The 19,106-nt window shown below is 38.4% G+C and overlaps 1 protein-coding gene across 22 annotated transcripts in view; it reads left to right on the top strand.

Moving 5' to 3' along the window:
- Nucleotides 1–19,106, top strand: part of LOC121290577 (target of Nesh-SH3-like) — a 290,979-nt gene that overhangs the window by 258,243 nt on the left and 13,630 nt on the right. For all 22 annotated transcript variants that reach the window (XM_041211152.1, XM_041211169.1, XM_041211161.1 and 19 more), the window contains 3 exons: nucleotides 12,351–12,430; nucleotides 16,672–16,701; nucleotides 18,113–18,271. In XM_041211152.1, the coding sequence (XP_041067086.1) occupies nucleotides 12,351–12,430; nucleotides 16,672–16,701; nucleotides 18,113–18,271 (269 nt within the window). The remainder of the gene's footprint in view (nucleotides 1–12,350; nucleotides 12,431–16,671; nucleotides 16,702–18,112; nucleotides 18,272–19,106) is intronic.

Here is a 19,106-nt window from a genome sequence, read left to right as displayed (position 1 = left end):
CTTCCTAGTGATCAGCTAAAATACAGATTAGGCAGATGCCCGGAAAAAAGCTCTCCACTGGAATCAGAACACGAAACGGAGCAAAGTAACTAAAACTTCACATGGATCACTAGCAGTCACAGAACTTTAAGCTATTTAAACAGATAGAATACAACAGTGAGTATTCTTGTGTAGAAATGAAAGACCTCGACATCATCAGTGAAGCTTTCTATATGCAGATCTTTCCTCACAGATTCTTAGCATTGTAATTAAGTTAGTCGTAGATGTTGTGACTGATCTGTTTTCTGTATAAACATTATGAACCATCATTTGGTGATTTGCATTCATGTTTAAGCTATTAATCTTTGGGATAGTATAATCCACAGACTGGAATAATATCCATAGCCATTTTCATAAAGTTTTATGGTAAATGTAAATTTAATACAGACATTCCCAGTCACATTTACTTCTCAGCAATACAGTGACCTCTGATGTCAGACTATTTCTCATATATATTTGCTTTTCCTTGTGTTCCATTGAAACTAACACAACTAAATAAGTCTATATAAGTGCTGCTGAAAGAAAGAGACATGTCTAAGCCTTTCATCTTACACTCATCAAGACAATCACAAGAATACCAATATTAGGGGGAAAACAACAATATATACTTTATGTGAAGAGTGTGCTGATTGGTTGACAAGTGGTTGCCATGGAGAATGTACCACTGATGGTGACTTACAGTTAACTCCCAAGCACTGTTTGAAACTTAAATCAGGCAGCTTGACCCTGATTGGTCAGGTCAATGCCACTTGCCAACCAATCAGCATTCTCATCACATACTGTATAAATTGTTGTTTTCCCCCTTATATTGGTCTTCTTGCAGGTGTCCTGATGAGTGCAAGATGAAAAGCTTAGACATGTCTCTTTTTTCAGCAATACTATCTATATAAGTACTGGCTACTGACACAAAGACATTGTTAAATTCCAATTTCTGGCATCAACATAATCATTTGGGTAGATATAAACAGAACAAAAGGTATTTGAATAAGATGTTACAGATTGTACATAACCCTAATTGTGTTACGGCCTTCTAAAATAATTCCGATCATAGGCCCAGATTCTATGGTTGCAATGACCATGAAACTGTCAGTATTCACCATTGTTAATCTGTGAAACTGACTGCAACATCTTGCATTCACACATGCACAGATAAACATGGAATTCCAGATGTTGCTGGCAATGCTATCCCACTCCTCCATAGGGCATGTGGTTGAAGTCTAGAAATTATTGAATTAGTATGAACTTCCACTTTTTATACTATTATTTATGATCTAAAAAACCTTGAAAAATTTCTGTCTTGTTGAATGAGGCCTAACTGGGTTTTTAGTGATGTACCATGTCATAAATTAATGATGAACAACCTCTTTAGCCCTGAAAACTAATTTTATATTTGTAAAAAGTCGAATTTCTCCATTTCATTAAAATCAGATTTTTCAACTAATAATTTATTGTTTATAATATTTCAGCTTCTACTTTCAACCCATGCATATGTCCCAATCTTTATTTAGTTTTCTATAAAATTATTTTTTAAAACGAGAGATAAAATAACCTCGTTACTCCCTGGTTTGCTGTCTGTGAGAATTCTCCAATGTGATTGCTTGCTTAACCTGCCTAATGAAATCAGTGTTGCTGGATACAGGAGATTGCCAATAGTTGCCCCCAGAATCAAATTAACATTGAAAAAGATGAAATCCACGCCACAGAGTTTGCAAGGCTTTGTGGAGTATTTTCTTCAATGTCAGTGATGGTCACTGTCATTTTGCCACTGACCACAAAATCCAAGCCATTGTCCCTTCCATATTCCTGAAAAATTAACTGCCAATCACAGACCGAATTTTACCTTTACTGTCCTTCAGCACTCCAATTCCGACATTAATCACTGAAGTAATATTCTAGCTGACTGAATACCATTAAATATTCATCTGCCTCTTGCAAGTCGATACATATTTTGTTTTTTTTAAAACTGTCGTCTCATGCCAATATTCCATTTCAATAAATATGTTATTAATATCTTACCCCAGCACAAGGGAATCCCAAAATATGGATGGAGTTGAAAACAAGTGACTGTTTGGTATAAACATAAGAGTTCTTATGGAAAGAAAAGGCACAAAGTGCCAGCCATAAATCAAAGTCTATTTGAAAAAGTGTGGTTTCTTAGTGGCTTTAGTGGCTGCCTGAGCAGAGTTGGCTCAGATATCCGCAGGAGAAGTATGTCTCAACCATTTGGCAGAATCATCTAACCTGGACAGAAATATCAGCTTTTTCAGTAGAATATTTGCAGCATTCTGGACCAATGTGTGCCTTACAACCAATCACTTTCACTGGTATTTGCATTGAAGGCTTTCAGTTCTAAGGCTGTTCCTGAATGGGGTGCCTCAAGAGAGCATTTCAGCTCGCCATTTGGGTTCTGGGGTAATGACTTACATCCTTTTTAAATTACAATAATTTTATCCTGGCAGTGTGTTAGAAAAATTAAATAGCAGCTTTGTGATCAGACTTGATGCTAAAACATTTATGTTGACAACATTTCCATTGACACAGCTGCTGGATTTGATTTTCCAATGGGTAGCAATTAGGACTAGTCTTACCACATGTGGTCTCTGATGAAAGCAATCAAAAATAGGCTAACCACCAAGTGGTTCTAGTTACCCTGACGACGTTTAAGGTAGTTTTTATCTAGTATTTTGTGGCAAAAACAGGAAAATCAAGTGGTTGGGTTCACTATTGTTATTAATTTGCCTGCTTTGTAGAGTAACTGTCAAGGTTGCAGCCTGACCACTCTCTTGACCGTGTCTTACCTATGGTCTAACAAAAGAAGTACACCATTTCAATTGTGTGTTTGTGTTTTTTAAAGAATATTTGTTGAAAGTTTTCTCATATATCCCCTCTGGCAGTCAGGCCACCCATTCTAGTCTGGCAAGGAATAGTAAAAATGGCTGCCGTTAGGCAAAATGATTGCAAAAATGTTTGGATTTATACATATTTAAAAAGGGTAAGTCCTTAAATTGATGGTGGGTTAAAAGTGCTACCACTCACCAGTGGGAGAATTTAGTCTGAAAGTGTCAGTGGCTTAGGAAATGCCATTTTGGGCAATATTCTCGCAGTGTGAACACAATCAATCCATCTCAAATTCACGTCAGATTTTTAAAAAATCAGTGGAAGCTTATTGTACAATGTATTGTACAGTGTACATTGAGGCCACAATACACTCTTCATATTCTGATTATCTTTACTCCTGTAACTCAGAAGTTCATTGTGTGTTACAAGCCCTTATACTGTAAAATGTTTCATGTCACATAGAACTTGCATTTACAATGTCGCCATGCCCTTAGAATGTTCCAAATCACACAACAACTAAAGAATTGCTCCTAAAGTGTAGTTATTGTTATGTAGTAAAACACACAGGAGTTCTTGAGGTGCAGTGGGTAGTTTCTAGGCCAGAAGCTCCGGGTTTAAGTTCCACTCTGGAACTTGCTGGCCATGAAAGATGCGTTTACAATGTGGCCATACAGGTTGAGTAGCAACTAGTAAATCCTTCCAATATACTTATGACAGGCAGCAAGAGTAGGAGAGTCCCCTGGTCAGCCAGAACCTGCATAAGACAACAGCAAACCACCACAGTACCTTGCCTAGCATAACCAAGGACCAACACATGGAAGTCCATGGTCGCCAATGCCCTCTTTGGCATGGTACCTGAAGAGAGAGAGAGAGAGAGATAAAGTAAAATGCGTGAGCTTTTTATTACCATTTTTCACTACCATTCAGGCAATCCATTATCTGCTTAGGAGAACACATGGCTGGAGGTAGAAGTATTTTACAGAATTATGACAAAAGTTCTATTGTGAATGGTCACATCAAGGGAGAGCTGCTTGCATCATTAAACGATAGACAATTTAATGGAGCTTTCCATATGAAAAGCCTGGGGACTTATTACCCTGAGGACTTAATTTCTTATAGTGCCAGATGTAATGTTCTGGTCAGAGAGGCAGGTTAGCAGCTGCCACATTCCTGGAACTTTGTGCATATATTTATGCAACCAAGCCATCATAATCTACACAAGAAATGTCTTGGATTAGTTGACCTTTAATTATTCTGCACAGCCTTCAAGGAAGCATAAAAGGGAAAATTTCCCTCTGTGCAATGTAGAAAGAGTTTAAAATTTCATTAGACCAATGGAATGAGGGATTACAGTGATGTGAAAAGACTGTGAAGCTAGGGTTATTCTCCTTAGCACAGAGAAAGCCAGAAGAGGAGCTTTGATAGAGGTGCTTAAAATCATGAAGGTTTTAGACAGAGTAAGTAAAGAGAAACTGTTTCCAATGGACCAAAGGACACAGATTTTGGTTGATTGGCTAAAGAACTAGTGACGACATAAAGAAAAACATCTTTACATAACCTGATAGGGTGGTGGAAACAGATTGAAAAGTGGCCTTCAAAAGGAAATTCGATATATATTTGAAGGAGTAAAAGTTTCAGAGATATGGGGCAAGAGTGGGGGAGTGGAACTAACTGGATTGCTCAATTCCAATTTGGGTCACTTCCAATTTTCAGTCAGCTGACATTTTCCCTTATAGCTCTGGAAAGATCATACACTGTGTGCAACAGTCAGCACACCTTAGCCAGCATTAATATCATCGCAAAATATCCCAAATTTACCAATCCTAATCAGGAGAGACCATCAGTTATGCAGCATATGGAAATGGGAAAAAAATGAGAATATTTAAAATCTGTTACTTTATGGAAGTAGGAAATTCAAAGCAGTAAATGTGTACAAGTCCCTACTAATGTAAGCCTGGTTGTAAATAGAGAATATGGACTTTCGCTGCTTCACTGTTAACACACCTCATTCCAAGAATACCAAAGGAGCAGATGTTTCCTTAGAACGCTTCTGTATCAACAAACTATAACATGTATTAATACTCACAGCAGACTTTGGCTTTTTCTATTTCAGGTATCCCTTATCAATAGAAAAAACATTCCCTCTACAAGCCCCACATCAGAACAAAGTGCCTTTTGTGTAGCTTGCAAAAACAGCAAGGCAAGATTGCCTTATCCATCTGATGTTTGTTAAAGAGGATTCAGGGGAGATTTAAGAGAGGTGTTCAAGATCATGAAGGGTTTTGATTGTTCCTGCTTAATTGCACTGTTTCCAGTTTTAGAAAGGTTGTGAACCAGAAGACACAGATTTAGGTTAATTGGTGGAAGAACAAGAGGCAACATGAGAGAAAACATTATTACACGGCAAGTTATTATAATCTGGAATGCATTGCCTGTAAAGGTGATCGAAGCAGAAGGGAATCGGATAAAAACCCGATGAGGAAAAAAATTCAGGACTAGGCGCAAAGAGCAAGAGGGTGCAACTAATCGGATAGCTCTTTCAAAGAACCATCACAGGCACAATGGGCTGAATGGCCTTCTCCTTTGCTGTATTATTCTATGATTCTAAAGAATACTTTTACAATTTTACTCCAAATAGGAAACAGAAGAAAATCTTCCCAGCCTTAAAGTGATCAAGTACATTCAAAACTAGAATTTCCATGTCACTTTTTCATTTAACCAAATATAAATGAACATGGGGATATTGAGCCTAAAACGGAGTGCAGCTGACTATCTGAGTAAAAACTTGGAGTTTGGTGATAGGGGCATTTTAAGTGTTAATTTTGTTCTTAAATTTTCCTCTTAAAACCTAACCTAGTCTGTAATTCGCAGTAACAGGAAAATACTGTGTAAGCGGGGTAAGTTCTTATTTTCGTGCAGATTAGACAGGGTAAACTCACTCTAGCTGTAGGAGCTGAGTAGTTAATTAGCTAACTGCTTGAATCTGGTTACTGTAGCCCCCAATTCAGTTTACTATAAATACAGGGTTTTTTCATGATGCCTTGGCAAATGGAGTGCAACTGACTAACTGAGTGAAGACTTGGAGTTTGGTGAGAGGGGAGTTGAGGAAAGGAGTTGTTCATTTCCCCTTTATCTTTCTCGCCCCATAGAAATTGCTTCTTACTTTACTACAGGGAAAGGAGCTAACTGTTTGGTGAGTATCTGGTAAGTGGGTAAGTTCTATTCTAAAAGTTTAAAATAGTACACAAGTTTGTGGTAAAGTTAATAAAATAAATAAGAAAGCAACATAAATAAGTGATTAATATAATTAAGTAATTATTTAAAACACATAAGATGGCAGGATATGTGATGTGCCAAGGCTGCAGCATATGGGAGTTCCTGGATAACATTATGATCCAGGGCAAACATGTCTGCAGTAAGTGTTAGTGGCTTGAGGAACTTCAGCTCAGAGTCATTGAACTGCAGGCTAAGCTGCAGATTCTGCTACATATCAGGGTGGAGAAGGTTACCTGGATGCTTTATGCCATAAGGCAGTCACATCACTTAGGATAGGGTTTCCTGATTTGGTCAGTGGCCAGGGACAGGAGGGTGTGACTACAAGTGAGGGATGTAAGGGAACCCAGAGTGCAGGGGTGTGAGCCTCTGCAATTGCCCAACAGGTTTGAGGTTCTCTTAGCTTGTTTGGATGAGAGCGGGGGCTGCAGAGTGGATGAGCAAACTGACCATGGCACCGTGGTACAGGAAGCCATTCAAGTGGAGGGAGAAAAAAGGAATGTAGTGGTAGTAGGTGACAGTACAGTAAGGGGATTGACACTGTTCTGTATAGCAAAGAGTGAGAGTCCAGATGGCTTTGTTGCTTGCCCAATGACAAGGTCCAGTACATCTGCTCAGGGCTGGAGAGGAACTTGCAGTGGGAGGGGGAGGATCCAGTGGTTGTGGTCCATGTAGATACCAATGACATAGCCAGGATGAGGATTTAGGCACCAAGGTAAGAAGCAGAGCCTTAAAGGTAATAATTTCTGGATTATTACCTGAGCCACGTGCAAATTGCTATAGGACAAATAAGATTAAAGAAATGAATCCATGGCTCACAGACTGGTGTGGGAGAAGTGAGTTCTGGTTTGTGGGGCACTGGCACCAGTTTGGGGAAAGTAGGATCTGTACTGTTGGGACAGTCTGCACCTGAATCGTGCTGGGGTTGGAGTCCTCATGAGCTGCCTAACTATGGACATAGAGAGGGTTTTAAACTGAATAGTGGGGGCCTGAGATCAAATTTGGGAAGATGTGACAAACCAAAGAGTAGAGACTGGTATTAATATGGGAAGTGATAAACAGACTGTGACAGGACAGGACAGAGAGTACAAATATAAGAATAAGTCAGCAGATAAGGCTAGACACTACAAAAATAATAAAAGGACAAAACTAAAGGCTCTGTAACTAAATGCTCATAGCATTTGAAATAAAACAGATGAACAGATAGCGCAATTAGAAATAAGTACGATCTGATAGCCATTACAGGGACTTGGGTACAGGATGACATAGATTGGGAACTGAATATTGAAGGGTATGTGACATTTAGAAAGGACAGGAAAATAGGAAAAGGTGAAGGGTGGCTCTGTTAATTAATGATGATATTAGCACATTAGAAAGAGATGACCTAAATAGGGGATTGAGATGAGGAATGATAAAAGCAAGAAGTAACTTGTACAGGCCCCCTAATTGTAACAGTAGGACAGAGTATAAAAGAAGAGATAATGGGAGTTTGCCAGAAAGGTGCAACAATAATCACGGGGAATTTTAATCTACATATAGACTGGAAAAATCAGATGGGCAAAGGTAACGTAGATGGGGAGTTCATGGTGTTTTCGGGATAGTTTCTTAGAACAGGTTCTGGATCCAACCAGAGAGCAGGCTGTACTAGACCTGGTATTGAGTAATGAGATAGGAATAATTGATGAACTCCTAGTGAAAGCACCCTTAGGTAGTAGCGGCCACAATATGATTGAATTTTACTATCATTTTGAGGGAGAAACGAGTTTGTCTAAGATTAGTATTAAATTTAAATAAGGGCAATTATGAGGGCACAAAAACAGAGCTAGCTAAATTGAACTGGCAAATGCGGCTAAGGGATAGGTCAATAGAAGTTCAGTGGCAAACATTTAAAGGGATATTTCAGAAAACACAGAATATATACACTCCAATGAGAAAGAAAAGTTCCAAGGAGAGGGCCCACCATCTATGGTTAACTTAAAAAAAAAGTTAAAGACAGTATCATTCTTAAAGAAAAAACATATAATTACTCAAAGATGAGTGGCAGGTCAGAAGATTGGAAAGAATATAAAGAACAGCAAAGAATAACAAACAGATTAATAAGGAAGGAAATATTAGAGTATGAGGGAAAGCTAGCTAGTAATGTAAGATAGATAGTAAGAGTTTCTATAGATATTTAAATAAGAGAAGCATTGGTCCTATAGAGTGCATCTTGGGAATTGATAATTGAAAGTAGGGAGATGGTAGATGAACTAAACAGATATTTCGCTTTGGTCTTCACTAATGAGGACACCAGTAATATCCCAGAAATAGCTGTAAATCAAGAAATGGAAGGGAGGGAGGAACTCAGAAAATTACAATCACCTGGGAAGTGGTATTGAGCAAATTGTTGGGGCTGTGGGCTGACAAATCCCCAGGTCCTGATGGACTTCACCCTAAGGTCTTGGAAGAAGTGGCTAGTGAGATAATTGATGCACTGGTTTTAATTTTCCAAAATTCCCTAGATTTGGGGAAGGTTCCATTAGACTGGAGGGAAAAAGCAAATATAATTCCTTTAGTCAAAAAGGGAGGGAGACAGAAAACAAGAAACTATAGGCCAGTTAGCCTAACATCAGTCATAGGGAAAATGTCAGAAGCTATTATTAAAGATGTTATAGCAGGGCACTTAGGAAAATTCAAGGCAATCAGCCAGTGTCAACATTGTTTTGTAAAAGAGAAATCATGTTTAACCAATTTATTGGAACCCTTTGAAGGATTCACATGTGCTGTGGATAAAGGGGAACTGATGATGTACTGTACTTAGATTTTCAGAAGGCATTTGATAAGGTGCCACATCAAAGATTATTGCAGAAAATAAAAGCTCATGGTGTAGGGGGTAACATATTGGATGGATAGAAAATTGACTAGCTAATAGGAAGCAGAGAGTTGGCATAAAGGGGTTTTTTCTCGTCGGCAGGACATGACAAGTAGTGTGCCACGGATCAGTGCTGGGGCTTCAACTTTTTATGATTTATATCAATGACTTGGCTGAAGGGACTGAAGGTATGGTTGCTAAATTTGCTGATGACACAAAGATATGTAGCAAAGTAAATTGTGAAGAGGACGTAAGGAGACTACAAAGTGACATAGGTTAAGTGAGATCTGGCAAACAGAGCTTAATGTGGGCAAATGTAAAATCATTCATTTTGGCAGGAAGAATAAAAAAGATTCTTATTATCTAAATGGTGAGAGATTGCAGAGCTCTGAGATTCAGAGGGATCTGGGTGTCCTAGTGCATGAATCACAAAAGGTTAGTATGCAGGTACAGCAGGTAATTAGGAAAGCTAATAGAATGTTATCATTTATTGTGAGAGGAATTGATTACAAAAGGAAGGAGGTTATGCTTCAACTGTACAAGGCACTGGTGAGACCACATCTGGAGTATTATGTACAGTACTGGTCTCCTTGCTTAAAGAAAGATGTAAATATGTTAGAAGCAGTTCAGAAAAGGTTTGCTAGACTAATACAGGAATGGGTGGTTTGTCTTATGAGGAAAGGCTGGACAGTTTAGGCTTGTATTCACTGGAATTTAAAAGAGTAAGAGGTGACTAAATGGAAACCGTTAAGATCCTGAGGGGTCTTGACAGGGTGGATGCAGAGAGAATGTTTCCTCTTGTGGGATAATCTAGAACCAAGGGTCACTGTCTAAAAATAAAGGATTGTTCATTTATGACAGAGAAGAGGAGAAATTTCTTTCAGTGTCATGAAAATATAATAATTTTCAAAAATTTATTGTAAAGGTAAGTTAATAGTGGGGTTTGGATTAGTGTGTTTTTTTTTAATTGAATTGCAGACAGGTAGTCATATCAGAAGGGAAACTAGGTTTGAAATGCTAAATACTTAAACATGGTTGAAGTTTTAAAATGGGAGATGTGAAGAACATTTGCATTTTTAGATAAACCCGAGTAGTGAATTTCAAAGAGATGGTGAGGTGTTACACCTAGCCAATAGAGCCTAAGTCAAACAGTGTGTTTATTTTTCCCAAAGACTACTGATAATGAGCACTATGAAAGATTTATATTATGGAAAAAGTAAAGTTGCAAAGATATATTGGGACAATGAGATTTACACTAAAAAGGGAGAAACATGTATAAAGGAGATAAGGTTATATGTAAGGAAGAAGGAATTCTAAGATCTAACAGGTGTGAAAAGCCTCCAGCCTCTACATACCAAGCCAGGAATCAAAGCTAAGAAAATTCACTTTGACTATCACTGTCCAGGGTATTGTGTGCCTTGCCTGGGTCTGTTGAAATCTGTTGTTTTACTATTGCCTTAATGGAGGTGTAACTGGGAGCTACACTAATTAGGGGATGTATGAATTATCATAGTAGTAATTTGTAGACCAATGTATGTGCTTAAAATCATTTCTTTTATTAGCAAATGTTTAATTTAGTTTTGTAAAAAAAAGCCTCTAAGACTCAGTGGACTTATTATTCCTGAATTCAAAGCATGCATCTCAAAATAAAAATGCAAATTGCAAAAACAGTTGTGGCAGCTGTTTCAAGTTTCCCCCTGGGATTTGAGCAACTCAGCATCTACCATTTGCTGTGCCATAACACTCAAAGGGTTGTGAGTCTCTGGAACTCTCTTCCTCAAAAGATAGCAGAAGCAGAGTCTTTGAATACTTTTAAGGCAGAGCTAGATAGATTCTTGAATAAGAAGGGAGTGAAAGGTTATCGGAGGTAGGCAAGAAAAAAAGTCAAGGTTACATTCAGATCAACCATGATTGTATTGAATGGCAGAGTAGGCTCGAGGAGCCGAGTGGCCTACTCCTGCTCCTAATTCGCATGTTCGTAACATGCAGATAAATATATTTATTACAGTACAATGTAAGCAAGGTTTCGATGTTTCTGTTTGCTTGCTACATATTTGGCAGAACAACAGTGTACAAACTAGTCTGGATTGAGAAATTCAACATACTTAGAGGAAGCTCTGCAAATTAGCTACAAAAATGGTTTCTATCAAGTTAAACATTTACTTTTATATACTCATGATTATTTTATATTTTATTTAAAGATTGAGTGTTGTAAATAATGGGTTTAATTTGGGGGAAAACAACTGATTGTAGCTACTGATATTTCAGTTTTTCCACTGAATCAGGTACTACAATGCCTACAAGCCAGTTCTCCTATTGATGATGATCACTAGTGTTGACCAGTTTCAGCCGAATGATCCTTTGGCTCAGTGCTAGCATTTCTGGCTTTGAGTCAGAAAGTGTAGACTTTGAATCCCACTGCAGACTGTCCTGATCAGCTGCAACCCTGGATTCTATGTTGACGTTCAGCAGGAAGTTGATGGCTGGTGAATGTATTTGCCCCTTCCCCCGCCCTATCCTTATGGGAACCTGTAAGCCCTCCTGCCATATTGAACTAGCCCACCCAATTACTGCTACAAAGGTGGTTACAGCAATGAAAGGAGCATTTACATTGTGGCCTATCAGCTTGTAAATCCTTCTACTTCAGAATATTCTCCAACGAAAAGATTATCTAGATATCAAATCAATATAGTCAGTCATAGAGAAGTTGAATAAACCAAAAGTCTACTAAAAACCTATCTCCTGAAGGGAGACATAAAATTAAGTATTATTCAACTAACCTCTTGAGAGATGGGCTTTCACAATCCTATTTCTCATTTGCACAGAGACTGGGGGACGTCAAAACGTTGTCATTCGTGAAAGAAATTACATTGAAAGATGGAGTTGCATCACATGAACCTGAGCAGCACATTCACATCTCCCTCACTTGGGCTGCCCACTGTTTTTCTGGTGGTTATTGCTGATATTTCTTATGATCTTATGTGCTGCAGTGAGACCTGTGGTATGGAGTCTGAGTCACTTAGCTCAGCTCAAGGACACTGCATTATTGTAATAAAAAATTGGTCGTTTTTAGCCCCGCAGATGAAATATACGAATCATATCAGTATGCTGAGTAATCTAATGTCCAAACCTGGATGGCTAACCTGAGGTTGGATTGGATTTTTGGAATATAGAAATAAACTTTGTCAGAATTCCCTACAAAATATGATATGAAAAACTACCCAAATACGTTTGCATTTTCAGTGTTTTGAAGAGTTGAGCATAGTGGGCTGTTCTTAAATAAGAATATGTTTAGAAACAAAATACTTATTTGTTTATAAATGTGCTAACCTTGTTGTGTATTTAACAGCTACACATTCTTAGTGACACCCACAAACATACATGGCAGAGGTCCATCCAGTGACTCTCTTTCTTTTGTTACGGAATCAGGTAAGTGTGTGTTTCTCTTTTTTTTCCCTCCCCCAAAAAGACCATGACTATAGCAACTGGAATAGGGCATTCAGCCTCTCGAGCCTGTTCTACCATTTAATTACCTCATGGTTGATCTGTATCTTAACTCCATCTGGTTGCTTTGGCCCCATAACCCTTAATACTCCTGCCTAGCAACAATCTCTCAATCACAATTTTGAAATTTTTAATTGATCTAGGCTCAAAAGTTGCTGTGGTGGGGGTGGTGTGGAGATGACAGGGAGAGTTTCCTTTGTATGTATAAGAGTTTTCTGACATCATCCCTGAATGGCCCTGCTCTAATTTTAAGCTCACAATCCCTTTGTTTCAGACACCCACACAGGTAGAAGTAGTTTCTATCTACCCAAACAATTCCTTTCATCATCTTTTGACCCTTCAGGTTTATCACCCCTTAACCTTCTATATTCAAGTGAATACAGGACCAGTCTATAAAAGCTTCTCAATTTTACACTTTTAGCCCAGGTATCATTCTGGTGAGCCTGTGCTGCACCCACTCCAAGGCCTGTATGTTCTTCCTGAGGTCCAGTGCCCAGAATTGAATGCACACCAGATGGGAAGTAACCAGAGCTCTATACAGCTGTAACACATCTTTTGCTCCTTTATATTCTAGCCCCCTTGAGAGAGAGGCCAACATTCCATTAGTCTTTCAAAATTTTTTTTTGTACCTGTCCACTAGTTTTTACTGATCTCTATACAATATGCTCAAATCTAGTTACAAGAGCATACCAAGTATATAGACACACTGTGGGGTCAGCAGGATGGAGTCTGGTGAAGAAGGAAGGGGGGAATCTCGGAGCTGGGATAAAATGCAGCCAAACTAAAACCGTCTGTAACACTAACTTTTTTCCTTGCACATTTAAATATCAATTATAAGTATCTCTTTCAAATGATTCCCAGTAATGGAATTGATTTTAAAGTTACCAATTAAACAATGGAACACTGGCAGAGTAATAAAGCAAATGCTCTTTAAGTCATCTTTCCTACTCCAACATTTGTCATCTGCATTTCGCTGTTAGGATTATGAAGCATCAAAACACAGCTAGCATTTCAAACTGAGCTGCAAGTGGCACCAATTCTCTCTGTACCACTCATGAATTGTTGCTGCTTCCATAGCTGCTAGTAGCTTTTCATTACTTCATCCACGTGAGCCTTGACAAAGGCCTGAATTGAGAGAGTTCTTGGAGGGTTGTGGGGTTAGAAGACATTATAAAGCTAGGGAGGGGTGAGGCCATGGAGGGATTTATTAACAGGCTATTTAACTTTAGGAACACCGCAACAGAATCTGATGCTGTCTCATTGGCTTCCACATACATGAATGTTCCAGTATGAGTTACGGGCTAACAATAAAGGTGGAAAGCTATAGCTATTTAAAAGTAATGTTTTCAGGATGCAGGCTGAAGTCACGTATAGACTACACCAGGTAGGAGTGGCAAATTCTTTTCCTTGACATTAGGAATTCAGCTGGGATTAAACAAAAACCAAGCAGCTTTCTCAGCCACTTATTGTGGTAGTTCCACAAATTACAAGATATATCAAATTTGAGTTTTGCTGAATGAAGAGGCATGTTGAAGCTTTTTGTCTTGCACCCATCAGGACACTTCACAAGAATACCAGTATAAGGGGAAAACAATTTATATTGTATGTGAAGAGAGTGTGGATTGGTTAGCAAGTGGGCTCTGATTGGTAGAGGCATTGCCATGGAGAATGCACCAATGATGGTGACTTGAGTTAACTGCCATGCATTGTTTAAAATTTAAACCAGGCAGTTTGACCCTGATTGGCCAAGACATTGCCCTGAGGAATGAGTCAGCTAGTGACTGTCACTTATTTTGTTTCACTGAAACAGGCGTAATGTGTCTACATGTTCTTTTTGTCTTCAAAGAACAGGGCCCTGCGTGTTCATATATGTAGCTACCTGTACTCTCTGACCTTATTTGCTGATATGCTATGTTGTGTTAGTGAATTTAAGTTCACAAAATGCCAAGATGACAAATGAACTTATTATTATGAACTACTAGTCCAGTACTATTACCATGATTTCATTTTTTACTCTCCATAGCTCATGAAACAGCAAAATAAATTACTTACTTTTCTCAACCTTCTCTTGCCCTGATCCACTTGCCACCAGACTGGACTGGTGAGGAAGCCATGATGGCATCCTCGTGCAACCACAAATCAAAATTGCGCTGGGACCACAATGATCTCATTGGAACCCAATCTGCATTTTTAAAGCAGGACCCTGATACTGTCCAGTGGTTGACCAGCACACTTGTTGAAAACAGCAATGTATAGTTATATACCGAGGTAAGGTGGTCAAATTGGAAGAGATACTTTTCTGTCCCAATTTCAACTGTAGGCTCACTTGGTTTCTGCCAGGTGTGAAAGTTTAAATTGGACCTGGAATGTGGTCTGGAAATATTTGCTATCCCTAAACTTTGTTAACATTCTTGGTTTTAAAGTACATAAATCATTGGAATTTTTAGTTTAAAACTACAAGTTTCATTGTGCAAAAAGGCATTTAGTTAGGGTGTATTTAAAACCTCGACGGAAATGTGAGTTTGTTAAGGTTTTTAAAAATAATGATTTTGGATAGCTCAAGACATGGTTCTTACAGATGATAAAATATATATGGTTTCTTGCTGCAGTTTGTTATTAGGGAGGGTTCATAGCCCCATCTTTCTCCTTCCTTCCATTTTTGCATTGTATAGTTGCATATTTACTGTTGGATCAGTACCAAGAGGGTGTTGTACTAATGCCAAAACTGCTCTGTAAAAGCAGCATTCATCACCAACCTAATGAAGTGATATCCAAATCTGTCTACAGTCAGGAAATATTAGTTAAATTTATGATTAAAAAGAGACAATTGCTAATAATTTGAAAATGTGAAATTGTGATTATTTTATAAGTGGCATATATCAAATAGGACCGATTTTACAACTAAAATGACTGTTATTTCTATTGGGTGCCATTTGAGAATTCTGGATGTCCTTAAATCCAACAAAAGAAATCAAACTAGTAATTTGAGACAGGTATGGGCAGAAGCAGGCAGTGGTCTAACAAACTATGCCTTGCCTTCATGACTGAAGACCTTGGCAATAGCCCTATGGGAAAGCTTGCTATGCTTTTCTTCAGTGTTAATCATACATACATGCCAACCATGGTGATTTTTGTGGAGAGTTGCATTTGCAGATGAAAACTGGTGCATTTTTCATCGCCTTCCTTAGCTTTGCTCCAACTCCCAATCACGGTTTTGATTCTTGTTTTGTGAATGTCACCGCACAGTGTTGGGGATGTTTTTAAAAAAAAACTAGGGCATCTTGTCAAAGTGAACAGCAGCATTGAAAATCAGAGCAGCAACAGGAGGTAGGTGGACTGGAGCTATATTGAGGAGGGACTCTTAGGGTGGCACTTTGTGTTTGTGCTACCCCACCCGCCCTGAGCTGGGGAGGCAAGGGGAAAGCTCAAGGACAGGTTTTGCTGGAGGGGGATGAAACACAAATCAGCCAATTTCTTTTATGGATCAGCTTTGCTGGCAGGTGGCAAGTTGAATATCTATCCCAATATTTCTGAGAACATTGCAGGATTGTTGGAGGGGGAATGTGTGAGAGTTCGGGAAGTGCAGTAAGGGAGCCAGCCTCCGTGACATGGAGGAAGTGGCTTACAGTGAGAAATCACCTGCAATGGGGTGGGCAGGGAAAACATCTCTGAATGGAGGAGAGTTGGAGGGGAGATTACCTTTGTGAAGGAAGCCAGCAATTTACTTGTGTAAAATCTCTCAAACAGCTCTAATTTCTACACATTTTAGCAATGAATATTTCTAAAGCTCTAATGGGTGATAACCTACCAATCTGTAATATTCCACTGTTTATTGTGTTCTTATGATGGGAAGATAGATCAAGGTCCTCTTTCTATATCTTGATATACAGTAAAGTAGCAAAAATGATAAAAACTGGATTTTAAAGTCAGTATTCTGGTTAATATTCCTGATATGAAGTTCTCCCAATTAATCTGCTTCTCGGTGCATTCCAGTAGCTTCAAAAGAAATACAAATTAGCAGAAGTTAATCATTGTTTGTTAACTTACTCTTTTGAAATATTTCTACATTTTTAGATTTTAAAAAAGTAATTGTAAAAATTTCATTTTCTAATGCTTCTTCATTTTCCACTTTTAATTTCCTTCTCCCCTGCCTCCCAACCCTGTAGCGGATCCCAGCGTAAGTGAATATATACCAGGTGAGTGCTACAAACTCCAGTCAGGACATATTTCTCTGCTGAAACTATGGAAGATGAATATTAATAGTATTAAAATCTGCCAAGGTTGGGCTCAGCTGAATGGTGAAGCCAAGCATACAATGAAATACACCACATGCATGATTTTAGTTTAATGTGATGTGGTTAACTCAGGCTGAACATTAATGCCCAAGAGTCCATTAAGAAAGCTTTCTGGTCTGTATTGCAGGTTATTTTTATAATCCAAAAATATTTATATACCACCCTCAATACAGTGATGGTTTGTACAGAATCAGTCACTCGTGCCTCTTCTACTCAGTTATCAGTCAGCAGTCAACCTAAACATATTAATAATACTGTCACCTTCTTTGACATTATTTAGATAAATTTGAGAGTACTGTGGGAAAAATTGCAATATTTAAAGAGATATTGTCTTCATGAAAATGTATCCTACAATCCTCCTTTGTTCATTTTGTCCAACAGTCTCTTTAATGGCACAGTTCTTATTTTTGTCAGCATTTCATTGTAATGATGTGAAACATACAATGGGAATTGGATCACTGGTTTACACTAACCAGCTAAATCAATACATTTTTCTTAATTACATGATTTCTATAGTTTTTAATCTGTTTAGTTTCCACAATTCCCTTTTCTCTGGAAACAGGAAACCAGAAGCTTTGCCCATAATGCAATTTACAAATGGGCTGCTATTCCCTATAATCAAGGCTAATGATTCATGATTCTTTTGAATGCACAATCCCATGGGGTTATTAGACTTTTTGGGAATAGCTGCTGCAAATTCATTCTTGTTTTCTGCAATAATGGAAAATCAATGCACATCACATTTTCTCTCCAAATTACCAACTTTATTTCATGGAGACCATGACCCTTTGTTAGTTTTTCAAAATTTATAGGCGAATTTGTCCATTAACAACAACGTTCAGTACTTTGCTCTTCCCCAGAAAAAGGTTTAGGCCTATCACTTGAATCTAATTATCTTAACCACGTGAGTTCTTAGCTAGATGACCTCATCTGGTTTCTGAGCTAAGAACTTTCTATTGTAGGAGAGGTAGCAAAGGGGACCAAAAGGAAACAGTGGATTCAAAGAGATTAATATCTCTATTTATTTGTACTCCCTTACCACCAATCATGAAATAGCACTGAAGTGCCTGTAGAAATACCTGTTAGCAAGCCTACAATTTTTTTTGTTGCAGGCAAAAAACATGGAATCACATACCTGGTATGTTTATTGTTGAAGATATTAGAAGGTAGTATGCCTGGAAAATGGTTATGCAAAATGGACCAAAGGCTGTAACAAGTGGTCTCCTAGTGACCATATTATGAACTAATTCATTGTAGCACTGGAAGAGAACAACACACCCTTTACTCTTACCTTTTGCTCTTTACTTAATAGGGAAGGATGCCATCTGGACTCAATACTCCTTCAAATTTGATTCATATTCTGAATGTCAAGGCAAGCGGTTTGTCAAACGAACCCGGTACAGGAAATTTGTTGGCATCATTCTGTGTAACTCGCTGAGATACAAGATTTATCTCAGTAATTCCCTCTCAGGTATCATTTTTTTTAAACATGATATTGTAACTGCTACAACAACCTGCCCTTATAGTGTTTTTAATAAAATAAAACTTTCCAAGATGCTTCACAGGAGCATGCTAAAACAAAATTTGACATGAAGCCACATAAGGACATATTAGGGCAGATGTTGGATAGGTCTCAAAGGAAGAGGGAGAGTTAAAGAGATGGTGAAGTTTAGGAATGGAATTTCTGAGCTCAGGGTCTTTGCAGCTGAAGGCATGGCCATCAATGGTAGAACAATGAAGAGGTCAGATTTAGAGGAGCACTAATATCTTGGAAGGCTGTGGGACTAGAAGAGATTACTGAGCTAGGGAGAGGCAAAGCCATGGAGGGAAACAAAGATGAGAATTTTAAAATCAAGGCGATGATTAACCTGCAGCCAATGCGGTTGTACAAACAAAGGGAAAAAGGACAGTGCAGCTAAATTAAGGTGGTTTGGGATATACTCAGTTCTGAGAGATTTTCAGCAGTAATCCATCACCATATTGGAAGCTGCAAGAAACTTCTAATTTTGCCACGTTAAATTTGCAGCTAATGAGATTGACACGATGATTGAATCATGTCACCAATTGCATTATTGCACCTTTCCTTTTTGTATATCAAGACTGCCCAAGACACTTTTGCTCCTTTAATGAAGGCTATGGAAAAGCCATGGTGCAATTTTCTTTCAGTACAGATTTCCTGAAGTGCCTTCTCTTATGAAGTTGAAAATGCAACTGTTACTTGACTGAAATCTAAAGTACTGATCTTTTGGCCAGAGGTTAGTTCTGAATGAGGACACATTCATTGCAGAAGAACTGGAAAATAAGTG

This window comes from Carcharodon carcharias, chromosome 18, assembly GCF_017639515.1.
Source record: "Carcharodon carcharias isolate sCarCar2 chromosome 18, sCarCar2.pri, whole genome shotgun sequence".
Classification (NCBI taxonomy): domain Eukaryota; kingdom Metazoa; phylum Chordata; class Chondrichthyes; order Lamniformes; family Lamnidae; genus Carcharodon; species Carcharodon carcharias.
Note: the sequence above shows the minus strand (reverse complement) of the source record. Positions and strands in the feature narration are given on the sequence as shown.